This window comes from Octopus bimaculoides, chromosome 5 (assembly GCF_046866305.1).
Source record: "Octopus bimaculoides isolate indiv1 chromosome 5, ASM4686630v1, whole genome shotgun sequence".
NCBI classification, from domain to species: Eukaryota; Metazoa; Mollusca; class Cephalopoda; order Octopoda; family Octopodidae; genus Octopus; species Octopus bimaculoides.
Window position 1 is genome coordinate 5,395,198 of NC_142932.1, and position 13,912 is coordinate 5,409,109.

The 13,912-nt window shown below is 35.5% G+C and overlaps 1 protein-coding gene across 1 annotated transcript in view; it reads right to left on the minus strand.

The window, feature by feature from the left end:
• LOC106882140 (NHP2-like protein 1) overlaps positions 1-11,944 on the minus strand; it is a 13,863-nt gene extending 1,919 nt beyond the window's left edge. The window contains exons 1-4 of the mRNA XM_014932713.3: positions 10,455-11,944; positions 6,608-6,725; positions 4,454-4,557; positions 1,591-1,624 (exon numbers count right to left, since the gene is read on the minus strand). Coding sequence (XP_014788199.1) covers positions 1,591-1,624; positions 4,454-4,557; positions 6,608-6,725; positions 10,455-10,457 — 259 coding nt within the window. The 5' untranslated portion in view covers positions 10,458-11,944. The remainder of the gene's footprint in view (positions 1-1,590; positions 1,625-4,453; positions 4,558-6,607; positions 6,726-10,454) is intronic.
• Positions 11,945-13,912: the final 1,968 nt, after the last annotated feature.

The window sequence follows — 13,912 nt, forward strand, 5'->3', positions numbered from 1 at the left end:
TTATTTTGTCCAACCCCTGTATATATATATATATATATATACGACGGGCTTCTTTCAGTTTCTGTCTACCAAATCCAATAACAAGGCTTTCGTCAGCCCAAGGCTATAGAAGACACTTGCAGAAGGTGTCACACATTGGGACTGAACCTGGAACCATGTGGTTGGTAAGCAAGCTACTTACCACACAGCCACTCCTGCACCTATGTACATTAATTTTGTAAATCAAATCTCTTTTTTGTTCTTCTGCATTAACACTGCAATATACTTTTCACTCCACAAAATCATTTTAATTTAAGGCCATTCACCACCACCATTTTAAGTCCACTTTCTACAGTGAAATGGGTTGGATGGGCTGTCACAGTCTAAGCTAGTTCTTAGGATCTTTTTTAAAACGGGGGCCACATTTTTCATTAATGTTTTACGTAGTGTTTTTGGTACCGAAAGACTTTCAAACTTCGTATACTTATCTATTTTGTGTTATAGAACAGAAGAATATTTTTGTATTCGAATTTATTTCATGTAAAAAATTGTCTTATTTCGATAATTTCAACCAATCACTGACAAGTATTCAGTTGTTTACCTTTACTCCTTTGGCTCATTAAGCGATGTAAAGCGTATTTAATCTCCATACCTTCGTTTTATTTGCTTTTTTCATTTTAAATTTGCTTTAACCCTAACCCTATGGTTAGGGTTAGGGTTAATTGTTTCAGAATCGTTTGTTTATGTAGTCGGCACTTAATGTATATCGGCTGAATGGACGTCAGTGATTGGTTGAAATTACAGAAATATGACAACTTTAACATGGAATAATTTATGGATTTCTTTTTTTTTTAAGAAGACTAAGAGAAAAAGATGTTTTATATGACACATTCTACCAGTGTTCCAAGTTTCAAAGTGTTTCATTAATGAAAAATGTGGCCCCCGTTTTAAAAAAGATCCAGTTCTTATATGGAGTTACTGCCCTTCTAGATGATTGGAAGACTACATCTCATCTGTGTGTTCTCTTTTGGGCTTGGTTAACATCTTTCCTAACATCAACCACTTAACAGAGTATACTGGGCACATTCAATTGTGATACCAATACTAGAAAGATTGCCATGTTCTTGACAGACTAAAGAGTCCGCTTAACCATAAACTCTGCTTGTTTGACAACCACTTTACAAAGAGTATTTAATGCATTTCATTGTAGCATCAGCACTAGTGAGGTTGCTTGGTACCTCACAGTATAAAAGGATTCTCACTACTCTATTGTTGTACCCTTTCATTCAAGGCAATATAACTCAGCAGGTGATGACAAAACAAGGTGACTGAAAATAAGTCTGGCAGAGGAAAGATTGATACAAGAGTGTGTTGACTTTATAAAATAATCTGCAGTGCAAATGTTGATAAAGTGATGAGGAAACAGGTAACGGCCAGCCACTTTTGAGGTTAAAGGTAGTAGTGATATCAAGCAACACAAGAATCTTCGCAATATACAATTCCTGTCCTTTCAACTGACTGATCACCAGTGATACTGTCTCATATTTAGAAGCCAAATGACATCAAGTGATTGGATCCAATAATAAAAATAACGAAAGGTATTGCCCTTACCTTGTTTAGACCGTACAAATACATAAGGAACATTCTGGAAGGAAAGGAAAAAATGAACTTATTAATTAAATCAACATTTAGTAAGATAAAAAAGAACAAGATGGGTGTTGTGAGAAGCAGGCATGGCTGTGTGGTCAAAAAATCTGATGTAGTTTTGGGTTTGATCCTAGTGTGACACCTTGGGCATGTAGCCTTGGGTTAGCCAGTGCTTGGTGAGTGAAATTTAGTAGACAAAAACTGCATCGAAGCCTGTATCAGACATAAATGTGCAAGCATGCATACAGGTAAGGTTGTGTGGTAAGTTTGCTTTCCAACAACATATGGTTCAGAATTCAGTCTCACTGCATGGCATTTTGGGCAAGAGTCTTCTCTAGTCTTGGGTCAACCAAAACCTCGTGATTGGATTATTGGATTTGGTAGACAGTAAGTGAAAGAAGCCTGTGTATGTTACTATCTCCTTGCCTTGATATTACATGATAATAGCAACCAAGTAGCACTGTCATGCATGTGGTGTCCTTCATTTCCAATATGTGAAAAGATGTCTGGTCAAAGGGAAATATTACCATACATGGAAACAGGTGAAGGTTGGTAGCAGGAAGAGCATCTGGCCATAGAAAATCTGCCGAATCCATGCGAACATAGATAAGTATATGTTAAAACGATGAAAAATCATATATTCACATATGTGTGTCCATGTCTCAATGTGGCTTCACACTGACACCATTTGGGCAACAATGGCATTTCCACAGATTAGCAGTTCAATATGCAAAGACCAATATAAGTTCTTTACTTGAAAACAAGGGTTGGTACCAGGAAGTTCATCTGATCCTAGACTTAAGTCCTGGTCAACCTATGCTAGCACACAAAAAAATCAATATAAAATTTAGATCATGAAAACACAAATTGAGGCAGGAGCAGTTACTGTTGTATCACCACATATCAACATGTGAGAAATGAAATAGTGCCAGAAGCCTGAACCAATTTTCTTTGCACCTCCAAGATCACTGTTACTTTGTTAGCTCAGGGTTTGTTGTGTCCAGTGTATTAATCATTGCTCATAGCCAATATGATTTCAGTTTGTGCAGAATGTTTTCTTAATTCTCCAAGCAATAGATTGACAAAGCAACAGAGATATTCAATGTCTGCAAGCCATGAAAGATGTGACCTGCATCATCACAATTTTAGTGGTTTGTGTGTTTTATTGTCACTTGCTTAACCCTTTCGTCACTGTATTTATTTTGAGATGCTCTGTGTTTCTTTCAATTACTTTAAATACAACAAAGAATTTAGTAAAATAACTTAGTTATCATTCAGCTAGTTTTTGGAATATAAATTGTGACTAAGGTTTGGGGGAAGATTTTAATTCAAAACTTATGAAAACAAGACATTTGTACTCAGAGCCAGTTTCAGCTGGATTGGTAGCAAAAGGGTTAAGACCAGTAGAAAGAAGTTTCAGTTTTTCACTGTAGAATTTATTTCTATGTAGCTACTGCTCTCACTCAAGCACCCTAAACAAAGAGTGTTTGACTAGTTACAAGCAAGAATATTCACCAACTTCCACAGAATATGATTGGTTGAATTGGTAAGGAACAAAACAATTTGCTCAGACCAGGCATTTATAAACTATCACTAGAACTAGGTTGGACCCTGAATAAAATACTCTTCATAGGGTGGGAGTGACTCATTGCAATTCATGTTTCTTTAGGTTACAGTGCCAAGTTCAACTGCTCTTGTGCATGGAATTCTGAAGAATAGACTGATTTACCCTAGATACTTGACACAAAGAGCAAATGGCATGTTCCCCTACAGCCAAATATATGGTTTTCACCAATATGTTAAGAACATTGATAGATACAGCAGAACTGTTCAGTTCTTCCAAGCTTGATAAGTGGTTAAGAATGACATCATATTTGGTGTACAGTTTAACTCAACAAAAAGTATATAATAAACTGCTTTACTATTTTTCTTTTATTGCTTTTCATATATTTTCCCATGTTTGAATGGAAAAATATAAGAGCAACTGCTTTTATTATGGCTAACCATTTAAACAAAAAGAGTTGAACCTATTTTTATTCAGACAGATAAAACTAGATTGAGTAGGCAAAGCTAGTTTGATTGTTAAGTGTATAATCCAATAGCTGTAGAGTCAACTTATTGATTACAAAGTCAGTAATCTAATACCTTAACCCTTTTGCACTTCATTAATATATGATCAATAAAAGCTGACTGTGCAGCAAAATGACATGCATTAGCATGTCAACAAGAATACATTACAGTATTCATTTTGGCTCTCTGTGCACTAAGTTTAAATCGTAGAGAAGCAAATTTTCTTTTTTTTTTCTCCCTTCAGGGGTTAGCAAATGACATACCAGTAAAATACTAGTGTCAATTTCTTTTATTCTCTCTGAACTGGCTATGTGAGGGAACCAAGAAAGGAGTGTCTACTTTATAGCTCCACAGATTCTTTTAACACCACTATGTGAAGACAACCAGCAAAATGTTACTTTGAGTGATACAGATCTGGAAATTTGAACACATTTTTATTTTTGCTCTTAAAATAATTTTAATTCATTCTGTTTCTTAAAGCAGAGCAGATATAAATTTTTTCTTTCCTAATTAGAGAGACTGAAACAAGAAGAGTTAGGTGCTACATTCTAGAACATTGCTTGATTTAAGTTTTAAATCAGCTTCAGGAACCTTACCAAACAGAAATGGTGTATCACATTTCAATTTAGTGTTGAAAGACAAACCCAACTTCAAAGGCAATGAGAAAAAACATGTATTATAACACAAGAAGTCAATTTATATGGCCACTCTTTTCCAAAAAAAGAGCTTTGTGATAGATATAAAAACTGACACTGACCTTGTCTTCACAGAGTAAAGGAAGGTGAAGTAATATTTCCAAAGGTTCTGCATCTGCTGCAAGTACTATAAACTCTGATATTCCTCTGTTAAGAGTTTTTGTGACTGTAAAAATAATTTAAAACATTAAAACAATTTATTATGGTATAAAGCATTTAATTCAATGATTTCAGCAATACGCCCTTTTCTTACCACAGTACTCAGTTTCCAGAACCTCTTCCTTGTGTCCCTTACTCTAGCAACTGGGTTCCAGTCTTATTCACTTTCTGCTTACAACAAGCTTTCACAAAAGCTTATTGAAAGGCAACAAAATGCTTTCACACCCTCCACTTTCATGTCATTCCCAAGATCCAGTTCAGTATTCCCTCCATACACAGCTTACACCAAACTGTAGCAATTGCACTAGTTAATAATCCTCTCACATTATTAAATCAAGCCACAACACTGCCACCTTCCTGTTACTGCTCACTTGCCATCACTTCCCTCTTTCTAATATTCGCCTATTCAATTTCATATTTTTATCTCTATATATTTTTTCTACTTCAGTCATGGGCAAACTCCAGCCCATGGGACTTTCTGAATGGAATGTCCAATGAAAAATTACCTTGTATTTATTGTTTTAGTAGTGCAGCCCACTTCTCAAAAAACAAAAAAAAAAGGGCTGCCTGTGCCTGTTCCACCTATTCGTCATCTCTTCGTTATGAATGTTAGATTGTGCGCATAGAATAATTCCCAGATAACCCCCCCACCACCAATTGCAAACCCTCAAATACAAATAGTCTGTAGGCCTAGTACTAACTCCTGATGCACTCAATCTTCTATTCAAATACAATACTGGTCCCATCCTTCATCTTTATGACTGCATACTAACTTATGCATCATTGCTGCTATTAAATAATTTTTCCACTCCTAATTCTCTTAAGCCCATGTAGTCAATTCTTGTGGAATATGGACAAATATAGTGATTACAGTTAAAAGTTAATCAAGTAGTCAGATTAAACAGATAACCAATGCGCCAATTTTAAGGCTAAAGTGACGATACCTCCGGCTTTGATTTCTGCAATATTTGAATTACTTCATTTATCATAGCTCTATGATTTACCTGTTGCCAGATAATCCAATCACTTGACTTTTAATGATCGGGATCATATAATATACTGAATTCTAGAGAAAATCAACGGGATACAAATTCTCTACAGGTCACATTTACAGGAGGAAAAGCTGAATTGAGAATTGTAGGCTAATGACACATTCATTATTTTTTTTTTTTATGATACTGCTATTTACAGAGGCAAGTTATCATAGAACTTACATAGAGCTTCATGAACTGGTATATCATTGTCTTTATTGCCTAGACCCTGTAATCTTGTAACTAAATAGCTAGTATGTGTATGTAAGATCTCTACATTGGTTGCTTGCAAAATTCCTGCACTGAAAATTTGTCCCAAGTTTAACTTGATGCCAGGCATTATAAATACTCAAATAATTGTCTTTTCTAAACCTTAAAAAAATTATTTTATTTCAAATGCAAAACACATTTATGCAAAGTCTAAATTTGAAATTGAAGCTTCATATTTGCACTTTAAAGAATTCTGAAAGAGCCCAGACATCAACTAAGTTGTGCATGAATACCATTTCATATTCTCTCATTAGTTATATTAAAATTCTTTTTTTTATTTTTGGTAATATATCTATTTTCTTACTTTGCCTATGCAGACAAATTTTGAGGACTATTTCATATATAGTCATGTTATTTAACTTCTATTTCTAATTTCATGTTATATTTCTTAATTAAAACACAATTTTTTTAGCAAATGAAAAAGCCTCAACCACCATTTGACCTATTAAAAATAAGTAAAACACTCTTCAAATGCTTACCATTTAAAGATGAAAAGAAGGACACATCAATTAATGCAATCTTAAATTATAACAGGAAAAAAACAAAACAGAATTGTCATAACTGGAAGTCTTTGATCACAAGTCTCCTTGAAGAGGACTGACTTAGCCCTAAATTAACATTAAAAATTAGTGTGACATATTTTCTTGCTTTATTCACTGCAATAATCCCTAAATATAAACTAAAAATATATTGTTGTAATATGTTTCAATTATAAACTTTGACATGTCAATCACATATTTCCAATTAAAAACTCACCTTCATTTGCTCCTTTCCTTAACTGCTTGTAATTTGAGGCCTGTTGTACAAGATCCAAAATGCTATGAGTTAACTGAGGATCCGATAAGGGATAGGCTTTAGGATTTACTTCTTCAGTCTAAAAATGAAAAATAACAAGTGAGAAAAATTATAATCTCATTACTTAATTTGTATATTAATTAAAATTTCAAAAGTCCTTTCATATAAAAATTCAATATACAGAAACTGATTCCTCCCTTCCTCCACTTTTAATACCCATCCATAGGCTGTGTAATAAGAAATTTGCTTTTCAACCACATGGTTTTGGGTTTAGTCCCGCTGTATAGCACCTAGAGAAAATGTCTTCTACTATAGCCACAGACTGACTGAAGCCTTTTGAGTAGATTACGTAGACAGAAACTCAAAGAGTGTGTGTGTATGTAGAAGTATGTGTGTCATTGTTTCCTTGCCTTCACTTCGCCTGAGAGTTGTAAACAAATGTCAATGTCATGCAAGCAGAGTCCTTCATTTCCAATCTTCCACAAAAAAATGTCTGGTCACAGGGAGTTACCTTGGTTGGAAACAGGTGAGAGTTGGTGACAAGAAGAGTGTCTGGTTGTGTGTTGAAGCAGATGGAAATCGGGTGAAGGGCCTAATTGCACATATATATCTATACACACAGTACAGTCAGAACTCGGTTTTGGGTGGGTCTTCTTGAGAACTGCATATTGCCAGTCATCTCCTCCATGAGGCTTAACCAGTTGACAATATTCTACTTGTTTTATGTTCAAACTGACCAAATCCAATCTTTCCTACTTACCCCAGTCTAAGAATAAAACTATCACATCATTGAAATCTTGAAACTATGAGATAATGAATGATTAATTCAAAACAATGTGAATAAATAAGCATTACGTTTGTTAAAGTAATCTGAATGCTAAAGGGTTAAGGTCCTGAGATCAGTCTTCACCATTCCATCACATCTTCCTGGATCTCCCTCTTCTACAAGTTCCACCCAAATCAAGTGATAGGCATTTCTTTATATCGCTGTTCTCATCCACATGTCCATACCAATGCAGTCTTCTTTTTTGCACACATTCAGTCTCCTCTAATAACCTGTTTTTCTCTCAGCACATTTTGTACTAAGTCTTTCACGCACACAATATACTGCACATCCAACGGAATATGCTTGCTTCATTTTTTTCCCAGTTGTCTCAGGTCTGGATAACAACACAAAAAACCGAACAGATTGCAACACTGTTTCCTTTAATGATATGATTGATTGCTATTGGTAACAAGAAGATAATCTGTACCCAGAAGACACTACAGAATCTTCAACAATTATAAACTTTTGAAAGCCTTGCAGCAAATTCGACAACCAACAAACTTTTACAGAAATGGGTTGAAATGCTCTACTCCTTACTTAGAAGACATTACAGGACGGTCCAGATGGAGGATATGTTAATGGAACCCTTACCCCTTAAATTTTATTTTTTACGGAATCCCACGTTTTAGGCTATGGAGACTCCGAAAAAATATTCAAAAATCGCAACTTCAAAATTTAAATCCCCCCTCCTCATTTTTTTCATTTTTCACTTTTAACGGAAATTTTTTTTTTTGCGAAAACAAAAGGAATAATGGAGTTTTTGAAAACCAACGGCATTATTTGCCACCAGTAAAACGTGTTTGCACACACGATATGACTTTGGAGACGTCGGCCAGATCGGTGGATGGATTTGTGTGTCGGTGCGGAAATTGTAAGAAAAATATCTCTAAAAGGACAAAGACTTTTATGGAAAAGTCAAAGTTGTCCTTACAGAAAATATTTCACATTGTCTTCCATTTCGTGTTCGAGGCACCTATATCGATTGCGGCTTTATATACCGGAGTAGATAACAAAACCGCGATCCAGTGGTATGAGTTTTGTCGAGAAGTGTGTTCGGGGAAGATGCTTCGAGACAAAGCTCCGCTCGGTGGTCCAGGTCATGAGGTAGAAATAGATGAGAGCAAGCTCTTTAAATGTAAGAGCCACGTAGGGAGAAAAGGCCATCAAACGTGGGTTGTCGGGTGCTATGACACTGTGAAAAAAAGGATTTCTACAGCGTGTACCCGACAGAAACGCAGCAACACTAGAAGCTGTTATAATCGAAAATGTGTTACATACAGACAAATGGGCCAGCTATAGGAACTTACAACAGCTGGGTTACATTCACAGAACGGTTAACCATTCAAAGAATTTCGTCGACTCTGAAGCTGGCGCTTGCACGAACCACATTGAGGCCTATTGGTCCCGAATCAAAAGACGGCTAAAGTATGTAACTGGATCATCGGGCGACATGAAACGGTCCCCCATCAATGTATTGAGAAATGTAATGAAATATTCATAGAGCCAACTTAACCGAAATCAAGCAGAAAGTTTTCCATCGAAGATCAACCCATATTCTTTCAGGGAATATGTCAGGGACAGTTATCATCCAATGTCTTTTAGGTTTTGAAAATTATAATGTGCGATTTGAGAGAAATTTGACAGTAATTTCTAGCAGATCAAGCGCCAACATTGGGACCTTTATATATTTATTTATTCATTTTAATATGGAAAGGAAAACAAAGGTTTCAGAAGTTTCCTTCTTCAATTTGAAATATTACAAACACGCGGTAATAACAAGCAGTTACTTCAAATTAATACTCGCAATTGGTATTTTAACATAAGGAATAAAATTTCACTGCGATTTTCGTTTCACGCTGATCAAACAAGAATCAAATGATTTCCAGCTATTATTTACGAATAAATATTTTATTAAAAATATTCCAATTAATATATTACTGAAATTAACAAGACTGTGGATCAGCTCGAATAAGCCTGACTTGGGTTTGAACAATCTAGACCGCAGTAACTTCACTAGATCTTAAGAAATTAACAATAAAACCCATTATGACAAGAGAAAATACAATCTGATTGAACAATACAAATAATTTTATTTGAAATTTACTTCTATATAATGTGTGAAATACAGAGACTTCTTAAACTGAAATATAGAGAGAAATGCAAAATTATTGAAAGAGGCCATTTTAGTAAGTGATGGGCAATTCGTGAAAAAAGGAGCGTAACTGAAGTAACACGTGGGTATCATGGAGGTTTATGAATGAGTTTTGAAAAGCTGTCCTGTGCGTGTGTGTGTATATATATATATATATATATATATATATATATATATATATATATGAACTGGATTGTCCTAGTTAGAAATTTCAATTTCCAAAAAAACTTACGATACCCAGTTTATATATGTGTAAACTTTAAAAAACTATTATGTATCGTCTTCATTTATTAGATCTGGCATCACTAATCTACGCAACGTTTTTAATGCTTGGAATCTACAATTTATTTATGGTCTTCATCTACTCGATTCGAGATTAATCTATTACGTAATACTTTCCTAATAAATTTTTGAATGTCTGGATTTTAGACACCTTACTCTCGAAAAGTCCTAAAATAATTTCATAATTACCGAAAAAGAAATACTGTTTACATACAACAGTAAAGGCATGACAAATATATTCGAATTGTGCGGTGAGTGGACTTAAATATGATGTACTATCACTATAATGCCAACGTTTTTAGAGTGTTTGTCACGGGTACTTGTCTTGTCATCAACTAATGCGGTGGAGGGCTGAACTTGCTTTGCTTTTATTTATTACTGAGGTACAAGGTAATAAATACAGCATTTAAAGCGGCCCGTTGTGACCATGCTGGTTATAAAATTTAATTTACTTATACTTGGAGACACAACAAATAAGGCGTGTACAGTTTTTAATACATAAATCATTAATAAAATTATTGAAATGAAAAATATATAATGATTCTTACCATAATTGTTCCTCCTGAGAAACAACAGAATTCTACAAAGTACAGTACAAAACTTTCTTCCAAGAAGTTCGGTTAATTTTACGTTTGACTTCCGTTTTTAAACGTTGCCTTAAAAACGAAACACGTTGTGCCACCTATGATTTTCAAGGGAGATAAGCTTCTGGGTAACGCGAGTTAAAGTTACAGAAGTCCGGGAAACGTTTATTTATTATCGTTTAGCCCCAGAGCATCCCTGATCAAGCGGATCTGTGATCAAAAACATCCCAGACGTAACCATCATGATCTTTTTTGTTGTTTAGATATAATACATATAGGTCTACATTATCCAATGTAATCAGTAGGATATGATATGAGGGGAAACTTTTTGTCGGTCGAGCGCCTGCAAACACGCTTCCTTCGACAAAAACGCTTCAGTGGGATTGAAAAAACATTTTCCTTTCGGACGAAGGCAGAGCTACAAAATGTCTGATTCATCTTCTCCCTGTATACGAACTTGCCCAGACTTATGAATTTCATCTCATAATTTTTACCCACGCAGACCATCACAAGTCTCAGCGAATACTTTCTTCAATGATTTATAGTAGTAGATTGAGGAAACCGGTGGTACTCTGCATTGGTAAAAAATTATACAGTGAAGTCCCTGAGATTGGTAAAGTTTATATGCTGTAGGGAAAATGGAATATGACGTGCTTCGATCCCTCTTCTCCTCACAACACACATTTGCTATAGCCTGGAACTTCCCTGTATATACCTTGTGTCCTGAATAAATAAATATATGGAATTATATTCATATATATTTCGTCTTGTGAAGTCTTAGAAGCCTTGGAGTCTTTGTATCTTGAGATGAGAATTAAAGCAACTAGTTTTGTTGTCTTTACTTCTGACAGCAGGAAATATAAACATAAGCTGGAAGTTCCATGATAGTCCTTTAAAACACAAATAAGCCAATATTTTTACGTTTGTTTTATTTAGTGAAAGTATTGTATACTGTCAAGTGTCAAAACATTTCGCCGCGTATATTCGACACAATCACTAACATACAACTGCAAATAGCTGTTGATATGTGGAATAATGTTAGTGGCCTAATGTCCGACAACATCTTTTGAGATTTTGCAGTGCACAAAACTATCAAGAAATGTATAGCCCCAGTTAGTCTGGCTGTTTTAACGGTCCCCACTCATTTTTCGCATTACGAACCGGTTTCATGCTAGGCCATTTCACAGATAGCATTCAACAAGACAGCACACTTCTCTTCTCTAAGCTTTAACAATGTGCAGCAGTTATTGTATCCTCATTTTTCTTTTCTAGATAGCTAATGTTTAAGCCAACACAGTAAATCATTTCTCTCAATAAATATTGTTGAACATTTGTAAGTTTGCTTCATTTATAATACACTCAGTCGCCCAGAACCATGCAACAATGGTCTATAACATCACACACGATAAGCATACTCCCAATAAAGATTTTCAGCAGCATCAGCAACCAGAATCACTTCCAGCTGAACTTTTATACATTATATACTACACGCTACTGCTCCTGAGTTTATTCACCAAACAATCATAACAGAGAGAAGAGGATACATTTTGTACGATTGGTATAGGAGACTGAATATCAGCCCTGCAAGTATCACATTTAGTCAACAGAGAGGACCTGTCGTGGGTTAAGCCAGCTCTGTTTGGGACCCCAATTTTCACACAGCAAACTATAAAGAACATAAAACAGTGACTATGCATCATTATCATCATGATGCAGAGAGTAGTCACACAATTGTATCTGAAGAATTTTGTAGGGATGTAAATGTGAGGTTGTGTGTAAGTTTTGAGGATGTGAAAGATGATGATGTAGTTTAAGTTGGAAAGAGTGGTTAAGAACACAGATCCTTGTGTTACTCTATCCAGAAAAGTGGAAGTTCTAAATATTTTAAGGTATGTATGGGTATGTAGAAAAAAAGCTGTGAAAGAGTTTGAAGGAATGTTAATTTCCATGTCTCACAGTACATTGATATACACATATTTTCTAAACAAACCATTAAAATTTTAATATAAATTATATTAGTCATTAATAGCATCAATCTAAGATAGAAAAAAGAGTAATAAAGTCACTGACAGTACTCAAACAATGTTTATATTACTCTGCCATTGAAAGATATGTGGATTTGTCTCAGATTGATATTCATAATGTCAAATATCATACACATCTTTTTTTCACATCTTTCATTCTATTAATATTATTACAGACAATCAGCAACCTATCTATTCTTGTGGTGATACTTAGGTGATAAGGATAATAATATGCAATTGACTTAACCCTTTGATTATACATGGCTTAACTTCATACTAGAAACCCGATCCGAATGAGTGGTGGTATTAAATCATCATCATTATTTAACATCCATTTTCTATGCTGGCATAGGTTGGACAGTGTGACAGAAACTGGTAAGCCAGAGAACTACACCAAGCTCCATTGTCTGTTATGGCATGGTTTTTAAGACTGGACCCCTTCCTAATTCCAACCATTTAACAGTGTACTGGCTGCTTTTTATGTGGGACCAGCACTAGTGCTTTTTATGAGGCCCCATCACCAAGTAACTTGCAAGACAAAGACCCCTCAGCTGGAAGAGGGAGGGTAAAGAGAGGTGTCTTACTATAGAGGAGATACTTAGCTATTCCAGTAGGAAAAGAAAGGAGAGGTAGAGTCAGAGGGAAAGATAGCAAGACAGAGTGAGAAAGAGAGAGAGAAGTCGATGGTGCTGGAGATGCATCAGGACATATCCACAAGCTACAGTAGAGGGAACTTAAGGAGTACAGAGGGGATAGGGGATGTTTCATAAGAGTGTGACAAGAGATGTTTAGAGATAGCAAAATGGTGATTGTAGCAATTGATGGTGAGAGAAATTGAAGGCTATGTAGACATGTGAAGGTATGGAGAGTGTGCAGATAGGCATCTGAGGCAAAGTCGAGGGTTCTGCAACAGGTGGTGATCATGGATGGGGGGAAGTGGGATGTTGGGAACAATTGTTGTGTTGACAAAGGACAACTTGAGTGTGTATGGAAGCGGACATGGCTACAAGGACATTGCCTTTATGTATGGCCACGATTTTATTTAGCTTGATGTGTCTTCTCAAGCACAGCAATTTGTCAGAAGTCTTGGTCCCTTGTCACGTTTCTGAGGTTCAACATCTGAAGATCATTTTTCACCACTTTGTCCCACACCTTGGGTCTATCTCTTCCACAGGTTCTCTCCACAATTAGAAATTGGCACATCTTTATGTAGCTGATCTCCATATGTATCACATGACCATACCAATGCAGTCTTCTCTCTTGCATACTACATCTGATGCTTCCGTAAAAGGTTGATAGTTGCAATAGAGACATTAGTCTCTCTCTATCACCTTTCAACAAAATTATATATTAAGAAACAGTAGAACAATTAACAACATAATAAAAACAAGTTTTATT